We start from the raw sequence: 25,484 nt of genomic DNA on the forward strand, positions 1-25,484 counted from the left end.
ACCGGTAGCCTACGTCTGTGTAAATAGCTCTTGTTATAGCGTGGACACCTGCGGCTTATAATCAAGTGCGGCTTATATATGTACAAATACATTTATTTACTTATTTTTAGCCGGTGCGGCTTATATCCAGGTGCGCTCAATAGTACGGAATTTACGGTAGATATATTGGGACTAATCAGGGAAATTAACTCTAACACAGATTTTCTATGTACAAACCTGAAATCATTGTGGATACATTATTCACTAAAACACAAAATGGTGATGTCTTTACAGGCACTATCAGGCGTTCAAGGCACCCTTTCTTTAACAGTTCAATGTTCAGTATTCAATGTAATTAAGAGTAGACAATAAATGTGTACTTAAATCATTTAACCATATACTAATTATACAAAGTTTTTATGGTGGAGTAATCTATCTGAATGTAAATCTTTCATGATGACCCAACACATCATTCATTCTACTACACAATGTCCCTGTGCATATCAAGTGAACCGTATTAAAGGGTATTTAAACTATTTTAGTCGAAGGAGTAAAAAAACAAGAGTTATGTTTTCATGGATTTTTCTCCTCACAGATTTCTTCCTTAACAAGTTTTTTCTTCCTCTGGGTTGAGAAGCCGTGTGGTTTATTGCTCAACCAACAAGTCAAGTTGAACTGATCGAGGCTTGAAGTAGTTTTAGTCCAAAAGCTAAGTAAAACAAAAGAAACCAACAGCATGCCCTTACATAATACAAAGGCCAAGTACAAATAACATTTGAAGATACTCTAATATCTATGAGCTGTGTGCCACTTAAAAATGGGCAGGGACTTGAGAATGCTTCCTTCTGCTATAATAGTTTCATAAATTAGTTATCAAACACTTTTTGTTCTGGGTTATTCACAAAAAAAGTCAAGAACTGAGTGACAAATAAACAATAGGGAGAAAAGCAATCTTAGTGAGATCTGTCTGTGAAATGTTAAAATAATTATCAATTTTGAAAAAACTGACAGAAGACAACATTTCATCAGAGGGAAAAAAAAGGTTTTAACCCCAGGACTCTGCATAAATTCAATACTACATCAGATCTGTGACTATTTGAAAAAGTATTACAAATCTGAAAAATAACTTAGATTCTTCTGCTCATGGCTTATAGCCTTTTCTTTCACTTGTACTCCGATATAGAAGGTAAATTAAAAGTTCTCATAGTGGTGTATAAAATGGGCCTGATCCCTCTTGTTCATCTGCTGGCAAGCTTTCTCAACGTTCTTGGTCAGTCCAGGTGGTCCACAGCTGAATACGCCAATCTTACCCACCTATAGGGAAAGAATACACATTAAGAAGGTGAAACGTATCATTTATGTTCTCCAGGATGGTGTCATTGATTTAGTCAAAGATAAAAAAAAAAAGCACATGAAGATGAATGAAGGACTGACCTCAGGATGAACTTCCTGCAGTGAGCTAAAAAAGGACACCAAGGGTGGACGGCCAAAGTGGGTGACAGACCGAAGGCCAGTGAAGAGACTGCGGTTCCAAACCTTCTGAAAGTGGCGCTCACACACATACTGTGCATACGAAACAAAGACAACAGTAAGGGATAATGTTTGAGTGTTATCTAATATAAAAGTAACAGTCTGGGTAAATGTTGGGTAAATATGCCGACACTCTTAGATCACTATGCTACACATGAAGCTACACTACAGCCATTAGCTATGAAGCTAGGTGCAGGATAAAAATAAGACATAATGGGGAAAAAGCTCAAATTTAGGCAACTTCTGGGAGTAAGAAATTCCTCCTACCAGCACCTATAAAACTCACTCACAAACAGTAATCATAACCTGCTTATTTTGTTAAAGTAATAGTCTAAAGCAAAGAGTTGTGGTTTCAAGAGAGTAAGCCACAGGAACATTTTGGAAATATGATGGTACAGGGAGGTTACAAGGTTTCAGGGCTAAACAAGACATGGCTCTCAATTTAGAGAGAGCCATTTGGAAGAGGTTTAGTCATTAGAAAAAAAAAACTAGGTCACTTGTTTCCTCTTTTCAAGCGTACAGACCTAGTTGAACTGGTGTGCTGCTGGCCATAAATTCTAACTTCACAAAACAAACGTCTCCCACAGATGTGAATCTGGTATCTTAACAATTAATCAGACGCACAAAACCACAGCAACATATTTCCAAAAATAGCAAACACATTCTGTATATACAGAAATATTAGTGATGCAATATGAAAGCAATGTTTTTCAAATAAAAGGCAGCATTCTGGTGATGCCTTTAAAAAACCCTTTGTCTTTGTGTGTATTTGTATTGTATGTAATGTGTTGTGCTGAGATGTGTGTATATATATATATATAAACAAAAGGCTTATATATATACACACACACACACACACACACACACACACACACACACACACACACACACACACACATGCATAATAATAATATATATATATTTTTAACAAAATAGACTCTAAATCTCACCAGCATGGTGGTCCGGAGATCAAACTTTTCTGCCACCTGAGTGATGTAAGTGTGGACTGAGACCAACTCCTGAGTGTCCATCTCCTCCACCTCCCTAATGATGTCTGACACCCACTCAAACTGGCGCTGTGTTCGTGTCACCCAGATGAAGTACACCTTATCAGAAAATCAAAGCAAAAGTTTATCATTTGAGCTACTTTCATATTTTAAAAAGGCATTAAAGTCAGAAATGTTCTGAAGGTTGTTTTCACCTTTTTACACTGAAACTTGGACTTGATGGAGGACTTGAACACAAGGTCTTTAAGGATGGAGGCGAATGGGGTGACTCCAATGCCTCCCCCCACAAGAACAGACACCTCAAAGTCAATCCATTGCTGATGACCTTCACCAAATGGGCCATCCAAGTACAACTAAGGAAAAAGATCAAACAGAAATGAGAGCATAATTAAAGACAAAAACATGGAAAAGCCGTGAAATTAAGAAAAAAAGAGGTGACATACCTTTGGATAAGCGCCAAGCTCGATCACATTTTCTTCATTGTAGAGCTCTCTGAGCTTGCTCGTCCAGGGACCCACAGCTCGAATGTGCAGACTCAGGGTCTCTTCGTGAGGGGCTGATGTCAGCGTGAACGGATGGTACTCATCTGTGCCTAACATCAGGCATGCAATACGAACCCACTGGCCAGAACGGTACACAAAGCCCTGAGGTCGCTTGAACTCCAGATGTGTCACACCTACAGGTAGATAAACCAAGGGAAGTGTGAACTCAAATGCACACTGTGGAAATGATGTGAAATTACATGATTTTAGTTAAGTGGATTTTTTTTTTTTTTAGTACAGAATAAAATCAAGGAGAGAGAAAAAAATAAAATAGTTTCCCAAACAATCATTATGTCCACTAACTACAACAATTTAAAATGCAGCAGCATGGATTCTAAGATAAGATAAGATCAGATATAACTTCATTGATCCCCAATGGGGAAATTCGGGCGTTGCAGCAGCAGTACATAATCGAAAAAAGTCAAAAACCGGATAAAATAGTAACATAAATAAAATTTCAAAGTAGTAGGGGGGGATTTATACAGATGACTATAACAGGGTGAACTCAACAGGACAATGAAAAAATAATGATAATGTGCAGTGAATGGCAGGTTAACCAGGACAAAAAAAAGTGTGAACACATCACACGTGTTCTTTGATCCTACATTGGACTCCTGGTCCAAACTAGGACTGATTTTAAAATGGTTTTACTTGTGTACAAACCTCTGAATGCCTCTGCCCCTCCATAAATAAAATACATGATAATCAGTTACACACTTCAACCCTCAGGCCCTCAGGCAGAGCTCTTTTGACCACCCTATGTACAAAACCAAAAGCAAGGGTCAATATGGGTCATTATGTATGTGTTATGTATGTTTTCATGTATGCACATGGAGGTATGAGCACTAAATCTTTTACACTTTTTTTTAATCCATTTGCACTTTTTCATGGAGTTGTGATTGCTTTCTTTGTCAATGTGAAGCACACTGTGTTGCCTTGTGTAAGAGACGTGCTCTAAAAATAAAGTTTGCCTTGACTTGATGTGAGAGAAAAGTAAAATATTAAAGACATGGGTTTCTTGTAGAAAGAAGTGTCACCTGAAGGCAGCAGTTCAGCTCGGAGCACCGGGATCTCTGCCTTCTTTCTGCTCAAGCTGATTAGTTTGTCCAGCAGGAAGAGCAGTGCAGGAGGTATTAAGTAAATGTAGAATCTGGGCTCTTGGATGAGAGCGTAACTGCCGTGAATAACCGTCTGTTGATTGAAAACAAAGTAAGCACCCATGTATTTGTAAATCTGCCTCTATTTATTAAAGCCATGTGGCTGCAGAGGGCACTTGGGATACTTTTAAGCCCAACAAATTACTTACTAGAATGTAAACAACAACGTAGAGATAATGTGTGATCCAAAATCCTCGAAAACTGATGCGGCGGAAATAGTGTGAGGCAAAAACATACATAAATGCAAAAGTGAAAAGAAGCAGGACACCAGTCATTCCTAGAAAAAGAACAAATCAGGTTGGAGACATAAAAAATAGTGTAATAAAATACCAGAACATCATACACCAATGGAGCTAAAAAAAAACAAACGGCTGCTTATGATGATACCTGGAACTGTTTGGAAAAACCACCAAGACCACTTCTTTGGAAGTTCAGACCTAAAAATGAAAGTGGTGTAAATCAGCATCTATAACTTAATTATTAAGTAATATTAATAATAATTTATAAGTATCAGAGCAGATTTCTTGAGCATTACCCGTTGTTGGAGAAGACTTTTGGGAAGAGACAGGACAGGATGTTGAGGTCACAGATGGAGAACATGTAGATGTTGACTACATGTCCCAAACTATGAACAACTTCAATCACAAGGGAAATAGGAGTGAGCTCAAAAAATAAAGTTTGTTTGAAGTTTGAAGCATCAAAACTTTAATCAATGTTACTCTGCTATTATTTATTGATTTCTCTGGAGTCCGCTGACCTGAGAGGATGATGGCACTCATGGCCATGAAGCGATGAAAATCGATGGCAGCATCAAAGGGGATGTATCTGTTGAGGAAGGTCTCCCGGCCCAGAGTTATGAGGTTGCGACACACAGTGAGCAGCATGTAGGGAAACAGAAACGAGATGGCAGCCGCAGTGCCACGTGCGACAACAATGCCGACCACTGAAGTCTCAGGAATGCCCGTGGACTCTGACTGCAAAGCGTAGTCTGAAACAGCGGTTTAAAAAGTTTGAATCTAGAGATCAACAAGGACTTGTATACGCTTGCTATAATGTATAATGCATCCTCATTAGGATGCAGAACAAGGTGCATAATGATTTCTACTGACAGTAACATCTTTCCAGTGCGACGCCCGCTGTGATGCCGTAGACGAAGATGAAGCAGACGATGTGACGGCGATAATTCTCAATGAAACGTTTGAACTGCTGGATCTTCTGCTGAACTGGGTTCCTTACATACTGCTCACGCTTGGGTTTCACATAGACATCTGGAGTGTAAACACCTGCCCTGAAATATTCAAATAGTCAGAATTAAATCAGTGAATACTTAATATTTCCACATTCATTTATCTGACAGAAGTTGTCGTTGATTAGATTGTGATTTTGTACTTTGGATTGTAATGTAATGTCTTCGCTATCATCCAATTCAAGATCTTTCAATAATCTAAACACCTCACAATCATAATTTTGTACACAAGTAGTTTTCCCAATGCATTTGCACGACTCAGTAAACTCATAAGTTGAGGCAATTAGGCACATTTCAGAAACTAATTCACATGAGCAGAAAAAAAAAGTAAGGAACTAACTTTTTCCGTCTTCTTAACTCCTGTCCTTCTGTATTGATGCTCCTGTGAACAAAACATAAGAGAATGAACTTTAGGGCTAGATAAATCTGAAGAGTATGTGGAAAAAAAAGCTTCACAGTCCATCTTTGATTTTCTCGAGTGACATCCATCAGCTGAAAAGTCTGTGATGTGGTTGAGTGATTACAGCCTGTGTGCCATGTTCTCTTACATGCTCGCTGGACAGATGAAGGATACTCTCATGTCTCGACTCAGTCGCTTCCTCCCCTGCTTCTCCATGCCTACATACACACACACACACACACACACACACACACACACACACACACACACACACACACACACACACACACACACACACACACACACACACAAACACATGCAGGGACGCATGCACACAAACACACAAACAGAAAACCATCATTTATCAGACATGGTCAGCGTCTTAAATAGATCATCTGAAACAAAACTTTCAACAACCTTTGACATTGAGTTGAGCAAACTGCAGCTCCTTCTCGTGGTCTCGCAGGAGGAAATGGAAGTTCTCCCACGTTATTTTCTCCTTTTTATCAAAGCCTGCCGCCTGCATCAAGGCCTTGATGCCGTCCTCTGCTTGGCTCTTTGACAGAGGGCAGTTTGAGATTTCAATGAAAGACCTGCAGTTCATGAAGTGAGTTGAGATGAACCAACAGACATAACAACATACTCGGTGCAGTCACGAAAGAGAAGAAAAATCGGTCGAACCTGAGCATCCTGGCAAATTCTTCTTTTGATAAGAAACCAGTTCCAGCAATGTCGTGCATGGAGAACATGAGTTTGGACTTTTCCTCAGGAGACCCTGCAGAAACACACATCTCCTTATAGTGAGATTATTTACTGACTATTTCTGAATATTACATCATTCCTACCTCTCTAGATATCAGTACTATCAGATAATTAAACTTAATCAGGTGGAATTTCTGAACTTAAGTCATTTGCTTTCTTCCCTTCCATAAGTTATGGGAACATCAAACTGAGAATCTACCACCCAAATGCTCAGCTTTAGGTAGTTAAAAAAATGACTTTCATTTAATGACTTGTCTTTCATATGTGAGTTCTGAAAGCTTTTTGGACTCCAGCATTTTACCTTTCATAAAGATGACCATCACATCAAGAAACTCTTGAAAGGAGAGGTAACCGTTTCCATCCTTATCAGCCAACGTGAACATGGAGTCCACAAATAAAGAGTCCGACTTGAGGCCCAGAGCATCAGCAAACTCCGATGCAGCCAGCTCACACTCCAGGAACTCTTTGGCTTTCTTGCGGGAAACGCCGCTCATGTCCCCGGCGTCACTCTTCTCTATTTCCAACACCTGTGAACCAGAGTGAGCGTCATGATTGCGTCATTAGTAATATCAACGTAAACTGAGGTTAGCGAATGTCCATCACTGATGAGGTCATCCTCATGACCAACAATTAGCTGTTTTGACTAGCGGTGGGAGCTAATCTGACCTCAAACAAGCACTGACGATATTTTGTGGTGGAGTTACTGTAAAGCCGCTGGCGCTGTTACAGAGCAAAGGGTGAGGTCAACATTCAGAGGTTGACTGTACCTGAGAGAAAGCGTGTCGAATAAAAGTTTCCACAATCTGAGCCCTCTGCTCTCTGGTTAAAGCCTCCTTCAGCAGTTCCTCCTCTTTCATCTCCTTCACTCTAATCTCCTGCCTGATGTCCGTCACCCCTGGGTGCAGATGCTTGACGAATGCGGCACGTTTGCTCTCGTCATCAAAAAACAGCACCTGAATGTGCAGACAGGGAGTGCCAGGAGAAGATTAACAGGGATACAGGGAGATAAAAGTGATGTAGAGCAGGTACATCTGCAGAATCATGCTTGCATCAACAATTGGATGAGGTGAAACATTAAAGTAGAAGTGAAAGGGGGAAAAGCTGTGTGTGCTCGCAAACTTGAACACAGAATTTTGTTGTAAATGCTGACACAAAGTGCAAGAGCAACAACACTTTAATTCTTTCTTTTGACCTGAATTGAACTGCACTTTCTTTTTCAGATTCCAGGAGCCGAGTGTGCGAACAACCTTGTCTCAAACTCAAAACAACTCACCAGGTCGTACTCTTTTGATACTTTGAGCAGCAGAGCTCTCTGTTGACGGCTGTTAGACAAATGGACAGTAAGGCATTCCTGGTTTCTGAGATTGATGCTGCGGTGAGCAGACCCAGATCTGTCAAAGACCTGCAGCCACCTCTTCTCATCGATCTCCACGCTGACAGGATGCAGAGGTTTTTTACGGCCAAGCCACTCGTAGGCTGTCGTGAGAAAAAAAAAAGAGAGGATTGAATAACTCAACTAGCTTTCAATTTAGTTTTGTTGAAATGATGATACTCATTATTTCTGGACAATATTAAAACTCAAATTTTGGTTCTCTACTTTAGTAAAGGTTGCAGCCAATTTCTATAACAACTGACAGTGAGTAAATCTTAAAACCTGACTCATGCAATATACAGTATGTTGTGGACATTATAAATGAGGCATTTCACAGATTGGTTTCATACCATGGATTCCCAGGGCTCGCTCCTCTGCTCTGTCCCCAGGTTTTGTTATTTTCTGGAATTTTCTGAACCTGTGTTTCCGGAGAAATGCCACTATACAGGCCACTAGAAAACTTGCTGTGAAAGTAAAATTGTCAAACATTATTAGCAGCTTAACACACACAACTGCTGATGAGTGATCTATGTATTGTTCTAGTGCATATAGAGATTAATTGATGGGGCTGCCACTGACCAACAGGGAAAAGGAACAGAACAATGATGAACATCCCATAGCCAGCCTGGCTCCCATCAAAGTAATTAAGTTTGGTAGCATTAGTGCAGGGATGGAGCATTGATGCAGTAAGCTGTGTGGGCTGAGGACAAGGGTCACCTGAGGCAACAGAGGGACTTTTTTTATCCATTCTTAAAATAATTTGTAATTATTGCAATTATGAATCCAATATTGTAGGACATATTTGTACCGTTCATCCAGAAGAACACATTCTTTTGTATATCAGTGGCTTCTGCACTTGTGACTGCAATCAGGACGTCATTAAAGGTCACACGGCGAATTCTCTGTATTTCTTTATCTGTGAACAAACTGGAAAACACTGCAACTGTTAAACAAGATGACTGATATGTGGAAAGCTGTTATCATCACAATTAGTGTTCAAGAGAAGAGTTACTCTGTGCCTACATAAGACAAATATCAGGTCCTCATTAAAAAGGCAGTTAAATGATTGTAAGCACAGATAATGGCAAAGTAATTTGCCCTATTTTTTCACAGCATACATCTTTTAACATTCAGGCTGAGGCATTAAATTGCATTATCCAGGAAAGACTAATCAGAAAAAAGGACACCTTTATGTTTCAGCAGAACACTTGGTTCTTTACTTAAAGGAAGTGTAAATCTGTTCTTATCATCTGATAGCTTCGTAGTGTGTCACCTTTGTGCCAGAGAATCTGCAGAAATGTTCAATTGATCACACAGTATTAAACATTCGTCTGAAGTCTTTTACACAAACGTTTACCCGTTCTGTTTGTTCTCAAACCAGAAGCGGTCTCCGTTTCTAATTCGTTCAAACTGGTCCAGGATGATGGTTGAGAAAACTGGACCTGGGCCGTCGAGTGACTCCAGCAGTCCTCCAGGGAAGAGCTCCAGTTTTGAGACATCCTTGTCATAAAGTTCTGCAATATCGTGGAGCAACTGAAGTGGAAACACACAAGACAAGTTTTTATTCACAGCTAAATGTATCTGCACAGTCTACATTTGATTCTATTCTTTAGCTTCGGGGAATTCTTGCTTTGGAGACTCTCTGTTTACCTGTGGGTTGGTGCGGTTGAGCTCTGGGTTTATGTCACCAAAAGTATTGACAGGAGGCAGATCCAGAGCTTTTCTGACCTCAGTGTAACTACGCAGACCAAAGTCTCTTCCCCTTTGGATGGTAAGAGCCACCAGATCTGTCCTACTGAACCTTAGGAGTCCATACATGAAGTCTGCAGGGTGCAAGTCAAATCAGAAATTCTAATTTATACCTTCACTATGTAAAGAAATGAATGACCATAAGACTAAGATAAGATTCGGCCTTGTCAAATATGTGATTGCTTAACCTTTGTTATACTTGTTTTTTCTCTTACACCAGAAATAATGCCTGTTATAAAACTGTTTCTGATTTCTGATGTCAGTAAATAAGAAGGATTGTAAACCTCTCAGGTCCTCCACAACAACATTGTCTTCTCTCTCCACAATCTGTGAGGTCATGCCCATGAGGAGGTCGTCTACATCTTGGCCTGTCTTCAAATTTAATTTCTGAAATAAAAAGAAAAGAAGAACTAATATGAAATAGATGTAGATACATACTATATTTAATTCCTCTGAAAATTGGAATAAGAGTCTATAAGAAATTAACAGCAAGCCGACAAGCCAGCCGTCCGTAATGGTTCTGTATAGTTTGGTACGGTTTTATTTCTGTTAACCCTTATCATGTTTGAGTTTCCACAGCCAACCGTACCCTTGCTTGGTTGGCCAGATTGCGATTGGCCAGTCTTTCTGCCAATCAACGGCCGGCAGTGTGTCTAGCCCCACCTTTTAGGGTCGGATTGGTACACTTGGCACCCCAAAAGTAAGGCAGCAGAAAAGAAGGGTGGTAAGGATCAGTGATTTCAGGACCATTCCAAAAAACTGCTTGCCATACTGTAGCGTAACTGAACCGCTTGATGGAAACGGGGCTTTTGTGTTGTAATAGAGAAAAATTAAAGTATTTAATTGGAGAGAGGATTTTCAGAAAAAATTGACCGTTTATAACAAAACATGTTAGGTGCCAGGCCCACAACAACAATTACTCTTCTCTACAGAAGCCCAGGTTAAATTATCTGAAAGTTAAACAAAGCCAAGGTTAAATATTTCTACAAACAGTCCTTTTTGTGCTCATACAGGGGTTTAAGTACCTGCTGTTAAAGCCACAAAGACCTTGCCAGAGCTTATAAGCTATTCTCTTGTTCTTTTCCTCTGTCTCCATAAATAAAGAATAGTTCTAAATGTGACTTGACAGCCTGCCTTTGTTTAATAAAATGCACAGGGCCCTGACCAGTGATGAAAATAAAAGTAAATCTAAGTGAAGTTGAGCTGCATCAGGGATGGAGAAAAAAAGTCAGAAGTGATGGAAACGTCTAGCATTTAATGAATCCCACCAGTCAGTTTACTGTTAAAATTCTTTCTCACACTTCTAGAAGTATAATTTGGTATCATGGCATACCTGACGTTTCCAAAAGCTGTTACAAAGACGCATTGCTGGAGAAAGGCTGCCATCTGCATTGACAATCTCCCTAAAATGGCAGGTTCTGTTTCTGTGTGGGGAAAAGATCAGCATGTGTTTCTTTTCTGTTAGTTTTAGATTTCTGACACTTGAATATTTTACACTCAATAAAAGTCCCCTTTAAACATAGCTTTAGTTCATATTCTACTATTATGCCATGGGGAAGATATATTAATAATACCTCATGTAAACACCAGGTGGAGCCATAGTGATGCCAAATCGTATGGCAGCTGCCTCAAACTCAGGAGAAATCCCTGGATCGACAAACTTCTGGTAACCTGAACGCAGATAAATATAAATGTTTTTTTCCAAACATAAAGACAGAGAACAAAATAATTGACACGGGGAATTAAAATATGTCATGAAGCATATTCAACATCACAAAAACAGTGAAATTGAGTTAACAAAATCATCTGTTTTGTGAGAAAGAATAGTGATGAAGGTGATGTTGCTCGACTGCTCAGAGGTTTTTTAACTTTCTACAGCTGTGGCTGATTATTCAGCAAAGAGAGACTCAGAGTTGAAGCTTTGCTGACGGAGCACATTTGTCGAAGGCTGACAACGACAGCTCACCTCACCACGGCTTGTGGTCACCAGTGCATTACCTGTTCTCCTCGAGTTGTACGCACACGCACTCTGAGTGATTCTTACCTGGATAAGGAGGAAGCTTTTTGTCACCAAGATGTCCAGGCAGCCATTGGTAGAGAGCAATATTCTGAGCAGAAAAGAAGTCAATGCAGCTTGATTGTATGTACAAAACAATAACAGACAACTGTAGGAAAATCTAAAACTAATATATGCTATGTTCTAGGCAGGTTTTCTTATCTTTTATTTGTAAATAAATTGATTTTATCATCCGATATTTTGATTTCAGATTTGATATCACCAAAATTATGAATCTGTGAGGGATAGTTTGTTTAAGCTCTCTGTAATAAAATGAAAAACAGAACAGGTCTTGTAGAAGACAGACTAAACTAATAAAGGAAGTGGAAGGAAGATACATTTGGCCTAAAACTGAAATCCATAAATTACGATTATCTGTGTAAGTCATTTTTTCCAGAGTAAAATTAAATCAGCACCTGTGCAGTTGGAGGATTAGACAGAGACTTTTCCTTCTACCTGGAATGTGGCCACAACGGTCTTTCTGGCGTTTTGAAACAGCTTTTCGTCTGACCACTCTGGGTGTTCCTCATGCAGTTTGGTGGCAACATAATTGTGGTAGCGAAACCAGATAATCCCCTCTGCTGCTGTGAACAAGTTCTCATTGGCCCAGGTGTTTCCTAACACTGGAGACATAAGATGGCACAAATAACAGGGAATTCTGCTATCGTCAAACATACAGAAGTATCGTCACCATAGCTACGTCACAATAAACAGAAGAGCAGGTTGTATGAAGCAGAAGGTTATGTTCTTATACAAGTTATGCCCCAAAATCAAACAACAGATTAAATTAATGGATGGGATGATAATTTGGTACTTTGTTTACAAGGATGTGACAACACAGCAGTGACAACAGCAGATGATCATCATTTTGACCTCAGATAAAAACTACAAGTCTCATAACAAAAGCAATACACTTGCATGATATCCTATTTGCTAAACAATGAGGGATTTACCATGGTGAGCATGACAAGCCGTAGGGATAATAATGAGTGAGTCATAAATCAGTCTGGCCCTCAGTGGACTCAACACTGACATAGGTAAAATCATATCTGCTTGATTTTAGCTGCTTGCAAAAGGAGTTGTGTAGCATATTGCCCAACAGTGTGTAGAAAAACATGTTTACAGTCGGAGTTCAGATCAACACAAAATGATTCCAATTTAACTCAATAGAAATCTTTAATTCCAAATAGTTTTTTGAGTGTTGGTAAGATTTAGGGATCTAGTATGTTAATTATCCTTCAATCAGATTATTATGAACAACATGACAATAATTCAACTTTAAAATAAAATCAATCAAATTTCATTGTGAGTCTAAGGGATTGTATTGAGTTGAGGGAACTTGACTGTTAGCTCTGAGCTCAGCTCTGCAGTGTGAAGTATAAACTTTCTCACCATAAAGGCCACTTGGTTCATTCTCTCCTGTTGATGGGTCAGGAGCGCTCCACATGGAACTGCGCTCTGTTCCCTCTTTTGGCATGTTGGACTCAGAGCCTGAAGTCAAGAGCCCTCCAGAGAAACTTCTCAGGGAGTCAGACCAGGACGTGGAGGGGCCATAGATGGAGCTGCCATCTATCCATGCTGTAACCAAGTTAACCTGCAATTGTGTATGAAAAGATCACACTTTAGTACAGGGACATGTAGGTAAAATAAGGTCTGCTAAAAAAAATTCTGAACTTTAAGGGTTCAGAGCAAACTTTTGTTTATATTGACAATGGTTAACAAAATGCACCTGTTTTCGAGGATTGCCAGGGCTCTGGCCGGACTCTTTGTCCCAGAGTGCTCTCTGGAAAGGCAACAGGACTTTTCCTTTGGCATTAGGGTCAAAGACGGGGTCACCTTTAGGGACTGGGATGTTCATGAACTCAGGGGGACAACCAGGGGTTCTCGAATCAAATACCTCGAAAGCAACATGATAACCTGAGCAGTAGAGATGAGTAATTAAACCACAATTACTGTATGTAGCTTTCCTGTATTCAACAAGAAAGTTCAGATAAATATCAGAAGTGAAATTAAAATCTGGTTGAATTTGCAACACGTCATCTTTTCAAAGGGGTTGGCCCCTCACTTAAACTTTTATAAGTCAGAATGACATTGTTCTTGAACATATCAGCAGCAGACACTGTCCTTTCATTGCAATGTTATGGTCTGCTTATCTGTTGCTTGTTTTAAGTAGCTGAGCACTTCAGTTTTATTTCCTGTTTTACCAAAGAACAGTGAGAGCACGGTCCGGTTTCGTGTTGAAGGCAGACCGGAAGGTCCAGCGGTGAGCAGCCTGCTCAGTCTGCGGGGGTTTGGCAGCTGCGGCTCGTGGACAGGTTGGTAGACCCCGTCCCAATAATGCGCGGGCACGAGGCGCACAAGGTTAGAACCTGCGCGAGCACAAACAGAGCTCTGTAATCAGATATGTCGGCAGGTTGTCCTTCTGCTAAATCACACTTGACTTGAGCTTACCGACTGCTCCGCGTCTCGGATTCCCCAAACTGTTGTACCAGCCGTCGAAGCGAGGAACTTCCCAGTTTATTTCACCGCGTGAATCTGTTCAATATACAGGTCGAGCTTAAACAGCGTTTTTTTCCCCTGTGACCTTTTTAAATGAGGAAAATGAAGGACAACTTCAGGCTACTTACGTTCAGTGACAAAGAGCAGCAAGCCAAGAGCTGCACAGATACTCCAAACCTGTTTACGTAAATCCATTGAAGCGAGAGATGCTCCTCAGCTGAGTTTGCAGCCAAGAGCAGTGAAGGACTCCTCCTGAGAAGACAGGTGAAGGTAACTCACATCTAATGTTTATTTATTGCATTACAACCGTTTTTTCTGAGCTGGTTTTGAGTGACTAGAAAGGAAAGATGAGTGAAAAAGTAAAACTTTACAAACCTTTGGTGCTCTTCCAGTGTATTTGTAGAGTGCAGACAGTTTATAGGAAACTGTCCTCTTTCCTTGTTGCCTTATGCTTTATAACAGGAGATGAAATAGAGTCTTGCCCACTGTAGAGGCTGAAAAGTGGTAAAGAAATGTTGCAAGAGAACACCTGTGCAGGTGAGGGAATGTGCAATACTAAAGCCAGCCTGTGTTGCACAGTGTATCCCAAAATGCATGTGACCTAAGTTGCCCAAACATGAATGGTCATTATCCACTGTGGATCACACCTACTTCTTCCACAGCATTCATTCTGATACATCCTCCTTTTCAGTGACCTGAAGGGGGCCGGTGGTATAAAAGAAGTACATTTGTTTCTTCAGCCTTCACTCTTCAGGTGTTCTTGAGTCTTTGTCTCTGGGTAAGATCTTTTGGACTTTTTAAACTTCCTTCTGTTTCATTGATGGATTTATTTTTGTTAATAAACCATATGCATTTAACTCAACAGCCCTGTTTTACATTGGTTGGAAGTGCCTACTTTGAAGTGTAGTATTGTAAAACTTTCTGCATGAAGCTTTGCATTTTTTACATTTTTGTATTACAAATGCATAAAGCGGAGGAACATTCTATGGTGTTACATAAATAAGACATTGTTGTGTTTACTGGTCCCATCTCTTATCAGGTGTAAAGAACAGAAGCTGCTATCTCTGCATCTGGAGGAAACTGAGAACCCAGCCACTAACACTGTCTTCTCTGTCACTTCGTCTCGTCTCAGCTGCATGCATAAGATCCGGTGCTAAGATGACTTTCTACGTTGACATTTACCCATTCTACCCTCTACAAAGATCCTCCTTTATCTTCAGCAGCCGCTTGCTCACTGTTATCCTGGTCTTCCTTATGTTAGCACTTAGTCTACTTCTTATACTGCCGGGGATAAGAGGGAAGTCGGTGAGTTCAAACTTTCATATAAACTATTATTCACTGCAACCTCGTGATTGTAGCCTCCTTAAGTGCTTGTTTAATGGCTATTGAAAGTGGGAGATTATATATGACAGGATATGACAGCTTGCATTTCCCTCAGGATCAATAAAGTATCTATCTATCTATCTATCTATCTATCTATCTATCTATCTATCTATTACTAATTGCCTGAATTTTTTTTTGTCTATGCCCTTTTTACGAGATGTACCTAATAAAATTTGACTCTGCTCTTTCTCTTCCTTTCAGAGACTTTTCTGGATGTTTAGAATCATTATCAGCTTGTTCATAGGTGTGGTGATAGTCGGTGGGTTTTGTACTTTAACTATCGTTGATTTAACTATTGATTTCAATTTCCTTCCTCCTGATTCATCTTTTGTTTCCTTTGCACTGCAGCACTTAACTTTACGTGCGACTGGGCCGAAGCCAAAATGACCACTAATGCCACTTATAAGTCTTTCAGCAATGCTGTGGTTAACGCTGAGATTGGCTTACATGTTGGACTGTACGGCATTAACGTCACACTGAAAGGTGAGTCACAGTTGCAGATGCTACGTGTAGGATGTTCCCACAAGAGTCTGATACCAAATTCATGCATCTTTTTCTGCAAACACTTTATAGATTTGCTTTTCTCTCTCTTTTTTTTTTCTCTCAGGGAATCCTATTGTTCAGTTGAATGAGACGATTGACTACAATGAGATGTTCAGGTGGCATGACACTATCGAAGACGATTATAAGGAAGCTCTGGAGAAAGGTCTCCCCAGCCCCATCCTGTACATTGCTGAGAAATTCACTCTGGGCAGCCCGTGTAGACTCATCTTTCAGTACAGATATTCAGGAAGATACGCCTCTGCAACCCTCTGGTAACAAAACAAACCTGCAGTTTATCATCACATTTATATCAAAGGCTGTTTGAGGAGATGAAAAAAAAAAAAGAAAGCTCAAAAAGCATGCACACTTTTACAGGACTGCGTTTTGCAGCTGGTTGCTTGCCAATATTCTTTTCTCCATGCCGGTCATTCTGTACGCCGGATACATGATGATGACTACCGCTGCCTTCATTTTCTTCTCGATGGCCTCATTCTCCACCATCAGTACCATGCCGCAGTGTGTTTTCTCCATAGGAACTGACTCCTTTAAAACCGAGTACAGCCATTCATTCTGGCTGGCCCTGGCTACAGGTAAAGAGAATAAGCTGCTTTTTAACTCCATGTTTGATTTCAACCTGGCATACAAAGCTTGCTCAACGACAGCCATCTGTGGTGACATATAAATGATTTGCAGGTTTGTTGTGCACCATCATCGGGATTCTCGTGGTGATACTTAACTTTATTATGCCGGAGAAGATGAAAGAGGCTTTCAGTGTGGGCGTCGACAGTTATGAAGATGAAGATGTTCCTTATGGGGAGGGGTACCTGAATGCAGCTTTCCTTGATAGAGTGACAAGCTTAACACTGACAGCAAAGACAAAAGTAAGTTGGTGAAACTAATTCACGAGCAGTGAATTTTTCTTTTTTCTTTTATAACATTGTTAGAAACCTAACTGGAGAATTCTACGTTTTAATACTTGAAAAATTAATACAATGCAGTATTGATAATGGATGCATAACTAAAGTTAAATGAATCACTCCTATTCTGTGCAGCACCACACAGTCTCTTAGTATACCTGACTGCTGTTTTTAATATATTGTATATATTGTTGAATATATACTGTAGCTCTGTTGCAAAGTGATTATTTTGCTTCTGTGTTTCAGGAAAATGTATGAAGCCATTCAGTTTTCCCAGGGGAAGCTTTTCCCGTTAATACTTGAAGATTTTTATCCTGAATGTGTTACGGATGGAGTGTCTTAATTTCACACCACTTTTAGATAGTCACGTGACCTTGTAAATGTGTTGTGTTGTAAATTATTTGATGTCAATCGTTTTTTAAAGTTCACCATCACAAAGCAATAGATGTAAGTACAATGTATTAACTTGTATGGGATCCATACTATTTGTATATTAATCTCACTGTGCAGCTCGTCTTTGATTCACCTCAAATCACGGCAAATGGACATTACATGTTGTGGGTTGGTTGCTACTATTTTTAGGTGTAACTCCTGAAAATAAAATAAAAAAGATGACAATGATTCAGCTGTGAGATTGTATTGTTACTGTGTTATTACATTACATGAATTCAGTAATGTATATTTTGATACATTCTTGTACTGTGTACGTCCCAGGAAAAGTAACGATCCCCCATACTGCATGTCTTTGAAAAGTAGGTGTGTCTTTGGCCTTCAGCATCACCATAATACACATCGTTTAGTGCTTTATAAAGCATGTTGTTAGCTTCTTTTAATACTTACAGTAATAGATTATCATGTCAGATTGATGATTCGTCCCTGGTCAGTAATTCTTCAGAATAACATGCATATACTTTAGGAGTAATATGGCCTTTCTAACCAAGTCCTTGAGATATCCAAAGTATTTACAGTAGATACATTTTTAAGCCCATACACATTATAAAATGACTAAATAAAAAATAAATGTACTAATTTATCTCTTCATAAGAAAATAATCATGACCTTAAAGCTACTTTTCTTCAATAGCAGACACTCAAGTACAGGACTACGGACGGAGTATTCACATTGTAAGGCCATTATGACGATGTAATTCAAGATCAAACCTGAAAATGAGAACTGGGTGTTCTTTACAGCACTGCAACAAGAGGCCGAAAAAAAAATAAATGATAGAAAAATAAATTCTCCTGGTTCCCACTGAGCCACCTGTCTTATCTGTCCATAGCCTCCACACAGCCAGACATGCAGGACTACAGTGGGCTGATCCATGCAGGGTCTCTAGATGTAGATAGGCGTCTCCTGTCCTGTCAGCAGTCTGAACATCACAGCAGGCATCGTCTTCATGTTGATCTGGGGGGCAAAGATGAGAGCAGAAGAGACCATTAAACTGTCAGCTAAAGAGAATACTTTCACGTCCCCTTAATCCTTAGATCCATACTCAGAAACTGAGATAACTCACAAATACAAACGCAGAGTATATTTCAAACCTTTCTTTGAAAACACTTATTTATTTTGGTGCGGATAAGACTTTTCTTCTTAGTTAATCTCAAGAAAATAAATATTTTATTTTATTTAGTTTTTTCCCCCAAAAAAGTCAGCCCTCACTTGCCAGTACTTTTGCTGGATTTAATCTGATCTTGGATAATGTTTTGACATTTAACTGTGCGCTTTTTATCAAAGTCCTTCATTGATTCATGAATAAATAGATGAATTCATGTTTCAGTAAGTTTCTGTTCTTGGGAACTATCTCAAACTGATGTAGTATATCTTTGAAAAGCCTGTATGGTATAGTGATGTGTGTGGCGCAGTAATCAGTGAAAATTGCCATCTTGTGACCACAGAACTTCTTACCTCACCCACTGAGACAGACAGGGTTTGAACAATCTTCTCATGTGCCATGGCAACAACACTCTGACCATTTATTTCAATGATTCTGTGTCCAACACGAACACCGCCTCGTTCAGCGATGCCCCCTCGCATCAGACTGCAGATCTAAGGATGAGAGAAGAGACCTTGTTTGAAGTAGCATGGGATGTAGAGGAGCTCTCAGAAGTTGAAACAACGGTGCTCTTCAGAAGTCACCAACCATTCATTTTTGTAGCCTCAGCCTGAAGTTTGATGTCATGCTATATGTTGTTACTCACAATGCCATTCTGAACACTGAAGCCAAGCTGGAACTTGAGGTCAGGTCTCTTGATTAGGACGGTCGTTACGGGAGGGCAGCTAACAATACTCAGCTTTACCTTCACTTGATTCTTCAGACCCTGGAAATTGTAAAAAAAAAAATAATAATAAAAAAAAACAAGGCAATAAACATTATGAATGTTGAAATGACAGTAAAGAGAACAGTAAATCTAGTGATATTTTTTTAAGAAAAACCAAACCAAACTGTAATTTGTCCTGCTAAAAAGTGGCTCTTATTGCCAAGTCCTCATGAAGTTTTATTTTTTTTAAAAGCCCCAATGAAAGACCTTAATGATGCCCTGACAGGTGGCGAGTGGCAGCCCGACCAGGCTAGTGTCATTGATGGACATGATCTGGTCCCCAACACTGAGTTTTCCAGAGCGAGCTGCAGGGCCGCTGTTTAGCATACTGGCCAGGATCACTGTGGGCAGAATGGAGCCCCAACCGGACTCCACGATCACCACGCCAAGAATCTCTCCTTTCTGCTTCTCCACATACAACTGGAACACAGAACAAAAGCATATTTAAGTTTCTGGTGCAGCCATTTATGTGTTATGAAATCCATCAATCATCATCCGCTGTTCACCTGCTGAAGAATAAAATGTGTCACACCTCTTTACAGTTGTCTGAGTTTGAGAAATGGACAAGGTCATCATGGTACATCTCTTGGGAGTTGATGATGTCACTGTATTGTTTCTGGCTCAGGTCGGTCGGGTTAATGCCATTGGCACGCAGGAACTCTCTGTAGGCCACGCTAAAAGCCTGACCGATGGACTGTGCGATGAGCTGCGCCTGTGGGAAGGGGAGAAATTGAGGGAGACAACTCAGCATACAGTAAAGGCTTTCCCAACTGCAAGCAGGTGAGAGGAAATGTGGATGGTTTAAATGTACAAACTTCAAACTGAACTTGTGTGTGCAGTTTAACTGCCACTTACATCCTCGGACTCAAACACATAGCAGATCATCCTGTATTGATTATTCCCTTCACTGGAAGAATCGGCAGAATCGGAAAAATCCTCGGATGACGCCTGAGACATGCGCCTACGTGCCATCAGAACTACAATACTGCCAATGTCAGCGATGTAGGAGATGGTCCGCAGGGCGCTGTCCATCATTGTCTCCTAAGCGGAGACGAAAAAATGTCAATGCTAACTCAATATGCCTGAAATAGCTTCACAAACATGTTAAAGACAGTGATGAGGCGTAACTAAAAGAAAGGTCTCACCTGTGTGTCAGCATTCAGCACTTTGACAGCTTTGGTAGAGATAAATAGGTCCACCTCTGTCATCATCTGAGAGTCCTCATCTTGGCTCTTTCAAATACATTTAAAAAAGTATAGATTTATCAGACATTTCACAATCCCTTACTATAATCTCACAATGCAAAATTTCCCCTCCTTATTAAAACACTACCACGAGCTGGAAATCACGTTAGGTATACAACAGCTCCACCATGTGGTCAGTAATTATTCTGCTGCTTATAATTAACCCTGCATAAAATCTGGCAAAACAGATAAATGTTGACTTAAAAATCGTAACTGTTTGTTGAAAATCAAAGCTAAGAGCACTCTGGGAGCATAAGATCGATTTTGATCTTAAACTTGCAAATGAAACTCTAAGTCTGTGGCTCTTTTAATTTCATGGCTGCAAATTAAAATGAAACCAGTCTAATGGCAACAATCCCAGATTATAATCAAATTAGAATAAAACTCTCCTGTACACACGGCTAATGTTTGAAAGTGGTTTATATTTGAACAGTAACCTCTTTGTCTAGATTTGCAGTTTCAAAAAACTGCAGATTACCTTGATATGACTGACGGCTTCATGGGCCTGGGACATGCGGACAGACTTCGAGGGATTTTTATCCGACAACACCTGAGTGCAGCCAAGGTAGTTTGCTGCAAATATGATCCCATCAATAAGATCCTCAGGCTCACAGGGACCTGGCACTGAACAGGGATTAAAGGGTTAACCTCCTGTAATAAAATAGGAAAACTATGCATTGTAAGAAAATGTTAGAATAATTACCATCTTCAAAGCTGGGGAAAGCAGCAGCCTCCTGTGTCTTCTTAAAATAAGTTTGACTGTTGGTTAGTAAGACTCAAAAAAAAACACCTGAGAAGGTATTTCAAACATATTGTCAACGATGATTTGTTGTATTGTTGCCTCTACAGCCTTATACAGTGGTTTTTTTTTTTTTTTACAAAGTAAAGAGAGTAAATTGAAGGTGGATAGAAGCAGTAAAAAAGTAGCAGAATGGGTCTAAATATCTTAACAGATACTTGGGCTTAAACCTGCCGTTGTGTAATAAGTCTTCACCTTGGGTGTGTCGTTCTCCTCTGCAGGGACAAGCTCTGGACACGGAGGCCTCTGTTGGTGTTCTGGTACCTCCTCAGGTGTCACAGCAGGGCTCACTGGCTTCTCAACCTGTTGTATGCAAACATCTACTTTAATGTGGTCTTTTAAAACAAGATGTTTAATGTTTCTTGTTGTCCAGTGAAGCTGAGAACCCTATGGGGAACAGGTGAGACAGACTATCTGTAATCGAAATCTGACTGACTTCACGGTGGGACTGGAGGATTGTGGAGACACCTGAACAATCACACGCCACAAGGGATGAGATGAGACAAAGACCTGCCCTGTTTGTTACCTGCTTAGGTTTCTCTGGCCGTCTCTGCTTCTCCTCAAGAGGTTCCCTCTGTTGCTCTGGTGTGTGAAGAGGTGCCGGGGATGGTTTGACAACACTGGTGTCGCTCTCCTGGCTGCTAGAAGATGGAGGACATTGTCTGGAAACAGGGGGAGCCTCTCTACGAGACAGGGCCTTCTTGGTGTCTATGGGGGACTGAGCGCTGGATTGACGAGGTGAAGGAGGACGCTGCTTACTTGAACTGGACCGAGCTTTAGAGCGCACAGCAGGTCTTTTGCTGTCCTTTGACAAAGTCTTTGGACGCTGTTCAGCGCTGTTTGTGGGGCCTCCTTTGTTACCAGAGACAACATACTGCACATCTTCTCCTGTTCCCCTTCTCCCTCGTCCTTTCCCTTGCTTTTCTTTCTCTTTTGCGCCCACTTGAGGGGGCTCACACTTCTTGCCTGCTCCTTGGCTATGCTGGTTTCTTCTGACGCGAGTATCTTCCTCTCTGTCCCTTTCATCGATCCCCTTTTTCATTTTCTCATTCTCATTGTCCTGATAAACGATAGTCTGCCTTTGTACACTCTCCTCAGGCTCCTCTAAATCCTCAATAAACTTGGCTCCATCCAGCACCACCTCTATCTCATCTCCATCACCGAAGAAGAACCTGTTCTCCTGGCATTTTCCCACCTCTGTACCTACCTCATCCCCAGCAGCAGGAGCACAATTTGACCTAAAGCGATGGGTCGTCTTGTGACTTTTAGTGTCTGCTTGTGATCCCTCACAAACATCTTCGCCGTGTCGAGGCCTTTGGGTGAACTGGCCACTGCTGTTCTCATTGATATCATCACCTAATGCATGCTTAATAAAGCCACCACCCTCAAGGGAGTACTGTTTGTAGTACCTCATGTCCACTACACCCTCTCTGTTCAAATGCAGCACCTCATCGTAGTCCTGCTCCACATCAGAGCCCACATTGTCGTACTCAGAGCAGGTGTCCTCCATGTCCTCAGGACTTGGGTCACAGCTCATGTAATACTGATTTTCACAGATAGAAACAGTCAGCTGCTCATTGTTAGCATCCTTCAAGGTACACAATGGTTGTTCGGACGCTTTCCTCACCAGACCTTGCTGCTCCTCGTGGCTCAGTTTAATGAGTGCTGGACTGGAGCACAGTGGAGGGCTGGGGGCCAATATTTTAGAGATGGTTGCTGGCTGTTGTCCATGAGCCATTACTGGCCCTGTAAGCCCACTGCCCTCAACCCTGGGGATAATAACATGTGAAGTAAATTACATATCTGAGAAGCTTGTACTATATTCACTGAACAATGCTAATGCTTTGTCACATACTACCGCAATAAATAACTCTTTAAAATAACAATAAATACCACACCCACATCTGTTTCAACAATTACACAACAGTTTGGAATGAAATCCCATATTATATCATAATAACAGCCTTTTAGGACTAACCCCAGAATCTGTCATGTGAGACCTTTTGTTCTCTGACCAATTGTTTGTTGTCAGTTATTTTGGTTTGTTGGGTCTGCTCTGTGTCTTGCAGAAGAGAAAACAGCATGTGGTGAGTCAGACCCATAGCATTGAATATTTTCTGATGAAAAAACATTGTTTACTTTTCGAAAAAATACCCTCACATAAAATCACATGCATCCTTGAAACATTCATGTCATGGGTGTGAGTGCCTGATTTTTGATCCATGACTTTTGTAGTGTGAGAAGACTAATGTGGAAAAGCAGCTAAATGGCATCTCCTAATGGATCTTTGCCTGAGACAAAGGCAGAGCACCACATCCTCTATTTTGCAAATGAACTGATAATGCCACAGCCCAATATGCATGTAAACAAAGTTAGTGAAAAACAAATTGAACCGAATTCTGCTCTCTCTTTTAAGACTCTTTCAGTAGATTTAGAAAGTTAAAAGGAGGGAAAAGCTCAATCCTGCTAAACAAACAAGATTAACATATATTTTTCCCTTTATAGTAGTCTTATAATATATGAAAGTCTTTTTTAAAAACGTGTCCAATTAAGAATAACAAATTGTGAGGCTAATATGAAGTGCATTTGAACAGTTTCTGGAATAGACCAGACCACTAAATACTTGTTAATAAAGTAAGAAATGGAAAATTGCAATCCCACACAACTATATTGCAACCAACATGAAATCAAAGCATCCTCAAAACCAATAAACTCAAACATTGGTTACTGTATTAAACTATCAATTTTCATAAGATGTGAATTAATACACACAAAAAACAGAAATGTGATACATGTGTTCTCAGTTCTCTAAGGTTGTATCCAGTACTTGATGTATTCTAGACGTCACACTGAACAATGGTTCACGCCCAGTCTAAACATGTCATCACTTTCATCTAAACATGAACCACCTCAGCCTTTGGCTAATCTGAAAAAAAGAAAACAGTCCCTTTGAGCTGTTTGGGCGCAACCATGTGGGGATGATTTATGGTTCACGCTATAAACACAATAAATCCCAAGCGTTTAGTGTTGATAATGCGACTGAGATTATGGTATTATGAGAAAATAAACAAATCCCCACCGATCACCTCCGAGAACACGCGGACCCGATCCTAACGATGCTGACCTCTCCATGGTGCTGAACTGCTAATTAAAAACAATAAGACTCATAACAGGCTTCTATCGAGGCTCCCTGTTTTTAAGAAGAGCCTTTCACGCATGTTGCCCTGCCCTCGACGTGTTTATGGAAGTATTTAATAAACCCAATTACGAGGAACTTTTGCCGCAGGAGTGGTTGTTGTGGTTGCTCTGGTTTTCCTACAAGTGGACGCCGCATTATTCCCGTCCGGATAAATATCGACAAGATCATCGGAAATATGGGTTTCCTGCGCACATAGCTCGCTGTGATGGAGCTGACTCCCTGCACAAACACATTTTGTTTTCCAATCTGGAAACAATATCATTGCTGCTGCTGCAATTCACATCGACCTTGATTTGAAGCATCGAGACTGCACCATGCTGACAGCCAGCTTACGTGCTGCTGCTGATGTTGTAGCAGACACCCAGCATTGTCCCCATCCCTGATATCAGAGACCGGAGAGGCCTTTGTGCATCTCTAAAACCTTGTTATACACATGTCCTCAGATTATTCTGTGTGGTACTTACCAACATCGGCATTGTCGGCAGCCCTCCCTGTAAAATGCCCGTGTGCTGATCAGATCAGATAGCTCTCCGGAATGGTGATTTTTGAATAAAAGCCGCACAGCAGCCCAGGAACCTGTGTAGGAAATACACCCCCAATCATGTGCTCACTGCTTCTTCTTTTCCCCCAACAAATAAGTCAGGGATATTTCTAATGAGAACATGGTAAACACATGCTTAAATTACTTTTCTGTATCCCAGGAGACTGAAATCTGAATGCTTATGTATTAAATAAGATTTTTAAAATTTAAAATTCAAAATATACTATACAAATGTTAATAG

The 25,484-nt window shown here is 40.4% G+C and overlaps 3 protein-coding genes across 6 annotated transcripts; 1 reads left to right on the forward strand and 2 right to left on the reverse strand.

Moving 5' to 3' along the window:
* Nucleotides 1-170: 170 nt before the first annotated feature.
* duox (dual oxidase) lies at nt 171-14,563 on the reverse strand. Its single transcript, XM_079346434.1, has 33 exons — nt 14,428-14,563; nt 14,252-14,335; nt 14,005-14,169; nt 13,530-13,717; nt 13,193-13,394; nt 12,257-12,423; nt 11,789-11,852; nt 11,319-11,415; nt 11,078-11,168; nt 10,029-10,131; nt 9,646-9,818; nt 9,353-9,528; nt 8,804-8,922; nt 8,575-8,712; nt 8,346-8,459; nt 7,897-8,099; nt 7,391-7,576; nt 6,925-7,150; nt 6,543-6,636; nt 6,279-6,454; nt 6,010-6,079; nt 5,802-5,843; nt 5,325-5,503; nt 4,973-5,203; nt 4,751-4,850; nt 4,603-4,652; nt 4,365-4,492; nt 4,096-4,249; nt 2,960-3,192; nt 2,711-2,869; nt 2,460-2,615; nt 1,414-1,542; nt 171-1,293 (listed from the first exon to the last, which is right to left on the reverse strand). The coding sequence occupies exons 1-33, from the start codon at nt 14,492-14,494 to the stop codon at nt 1,171-1,173; spliced, it is 4,587 nt and encodes a 1,528-aa protein (XP_079202560.1). The 5' UTR covers nt 14,495-14,563; the 3' UTR covers nt 171-1,170.
* duox2 (dual oxidase 2) lies at nt 14,179-17,763 on the forward strand. Of its 3 annotated transcripts, none has more exons than XM_079346438.1 (9): nt 14,179-14,569; nt 14,991-15,076; nt 15,425-15,604; nt 15,884-15,941; nt 16,031-16,165; nt 16,290-16,497; nt 16,601-16,815; nt 16,919-17,106; nt 17,389-17,763. In XM_079346438.1, the coding sequence occupies exons 3-9, from the start codon at nt 15,458-15,460 to the stop codon at nt 17,398-17,400; spliced, it is 963 nt and encodes a 320-aa protein (XP_079202564.1). In that variant the 5' UTR covers nt 14,179-14,569; nt 14,991-15,076; nt 15,425-15,457; the 3' UTR covers nt 17,401-17,763. The 3 variants fall into 3 exon arrangements, with proteins under 3 accessions (XP_079202564.1, XP_079202565.1, XP_079202566.1); XM_079346439.1 differs by having other exon boundaries at nt 14,179-14,563; XM_079346440.1 differs by lacking the exon at nt 14,179-14,569 and having other exon boundaries at nt 15,038-15,077; nt 15,339-15,604.
* apba2a (amyloid beta (A4) precursor protein-binding, family A, member 2a) lies at nt 17,755-25,351 on the reverse strand. 2 transcript variants are annotated; one of them, XM_079346437.1, is made up of 12 exons: nt 25,167-25,351; nt 22,030-23,272; nt 21,699-21,806; nt 21,408-21,444; nt 21,183-21,328; nt 20,606-20,692; nt 20,316-20,501; nt 19,993-20,172; nt 19,668-19,880; nt 19,341-19,460; nt 19,048-19,188; nt 17,755-18,546 (listed from the first exon to the last, which is right to left on the reverse strand). In XM_079346437.1, exons 2-12 carry the CDS (start codon nt 23,239-23,241, stop codon nt 18,475-18,477), a joined length of 2,502 nt encoding a protein of 833 aa, XP_079202563.1. In that variant the 5' UTR covers nt 23,242-23,272; nt 25,167-25,351; the 3' UTR covers nt 17,755-18,474. The 2 variants fall into 2 exon arrangements, with proteins under 2 accessions (XP_079202563.1, XP_079202562.1); XM_079346436.1 differs by having other exon boundaries at nt 21,408-21,447.
* Between the last annotated feature and the right edge of the window lie 133 nt (nt 25,352-25,484).

Source organism: Symphodus melops (assembly GCF_947650265.1).
Source record: "Symphodus melops genome assembly, chromosome: 6".
Lineage (NCBI taxonomy): Eukaryota > Metazoa > Chordata > Actinopteri > Labriformes > Labridae > Symphodus > Symphodus melops.

Excerpts from the sequence above, each read along its gene's own strand:
- duox (XM_079346434.1), bottom strand. The coding sequence starts at position 14,494 with ATGGATTTACGTAAACAGGTTTGGAGTATCTGTGCAGCTCTTGGCTTG. Across the intron at positions 6,637-6,924 it reads GATGGTCATCTTTATGAAAG|GGTCTCCTGAGGAAAAGTCC; the intron begins GTAAAATGCTGG and ends GTGTTTCTGCAG. Across the intron at positions 3,193-4,095 it reads AGCTGAACTGCTGCCTTCAG|GTGTGACACATCTGGAGTTC; the intron begins GTGACACTTCTT and ends ATCTACCTGTAG.
- duox2 (XM_079346438.1), top strand. The coding sequence starts at position 15,458 with ATGACTTTCTACGTTGACATTTACCCATTCTACCCTCTACAAAGATCC. Across the intron at positions 16,166-16,289 it reads CATTAACGTCACACTGAAAG|GGAATCCTATTGTTCAGTTG; the intron begins GTGAGTCACAGT and ends TTTTTCTCTCAG. Across the intron at positions 16,498-16,600 it reads TACGCCTCTGCAACCCTCTG|GACTGCGTTTTGCAGCTGGT; the intron begins GTAACAAAACAA and ends ACACTTTTACAG.
- apba2a (XM_079346436.1), bottom strand. The coding sequence starts at position 23,241 with ATGGCTCATGGACAACAGCCAGCAACCATCTCTAAAATATTGGCCCCC. Across the intron at positions 21,807-22,029 it reads GGCCAGAGAAACCTAAGCAG|GTTGAGAAGCCAGTGAGCCC; the intron begins GTAACAAACAGG and ends TGCATACAACAG. Across the intron at positions 20,173-20,315 it reads ATGTGTTTGAGTCCGAGGAT|GCGCAGCTCATCGCACAGTC; the intron begins GTAAGTGGCAGT and ends CCCTTCCCACAG.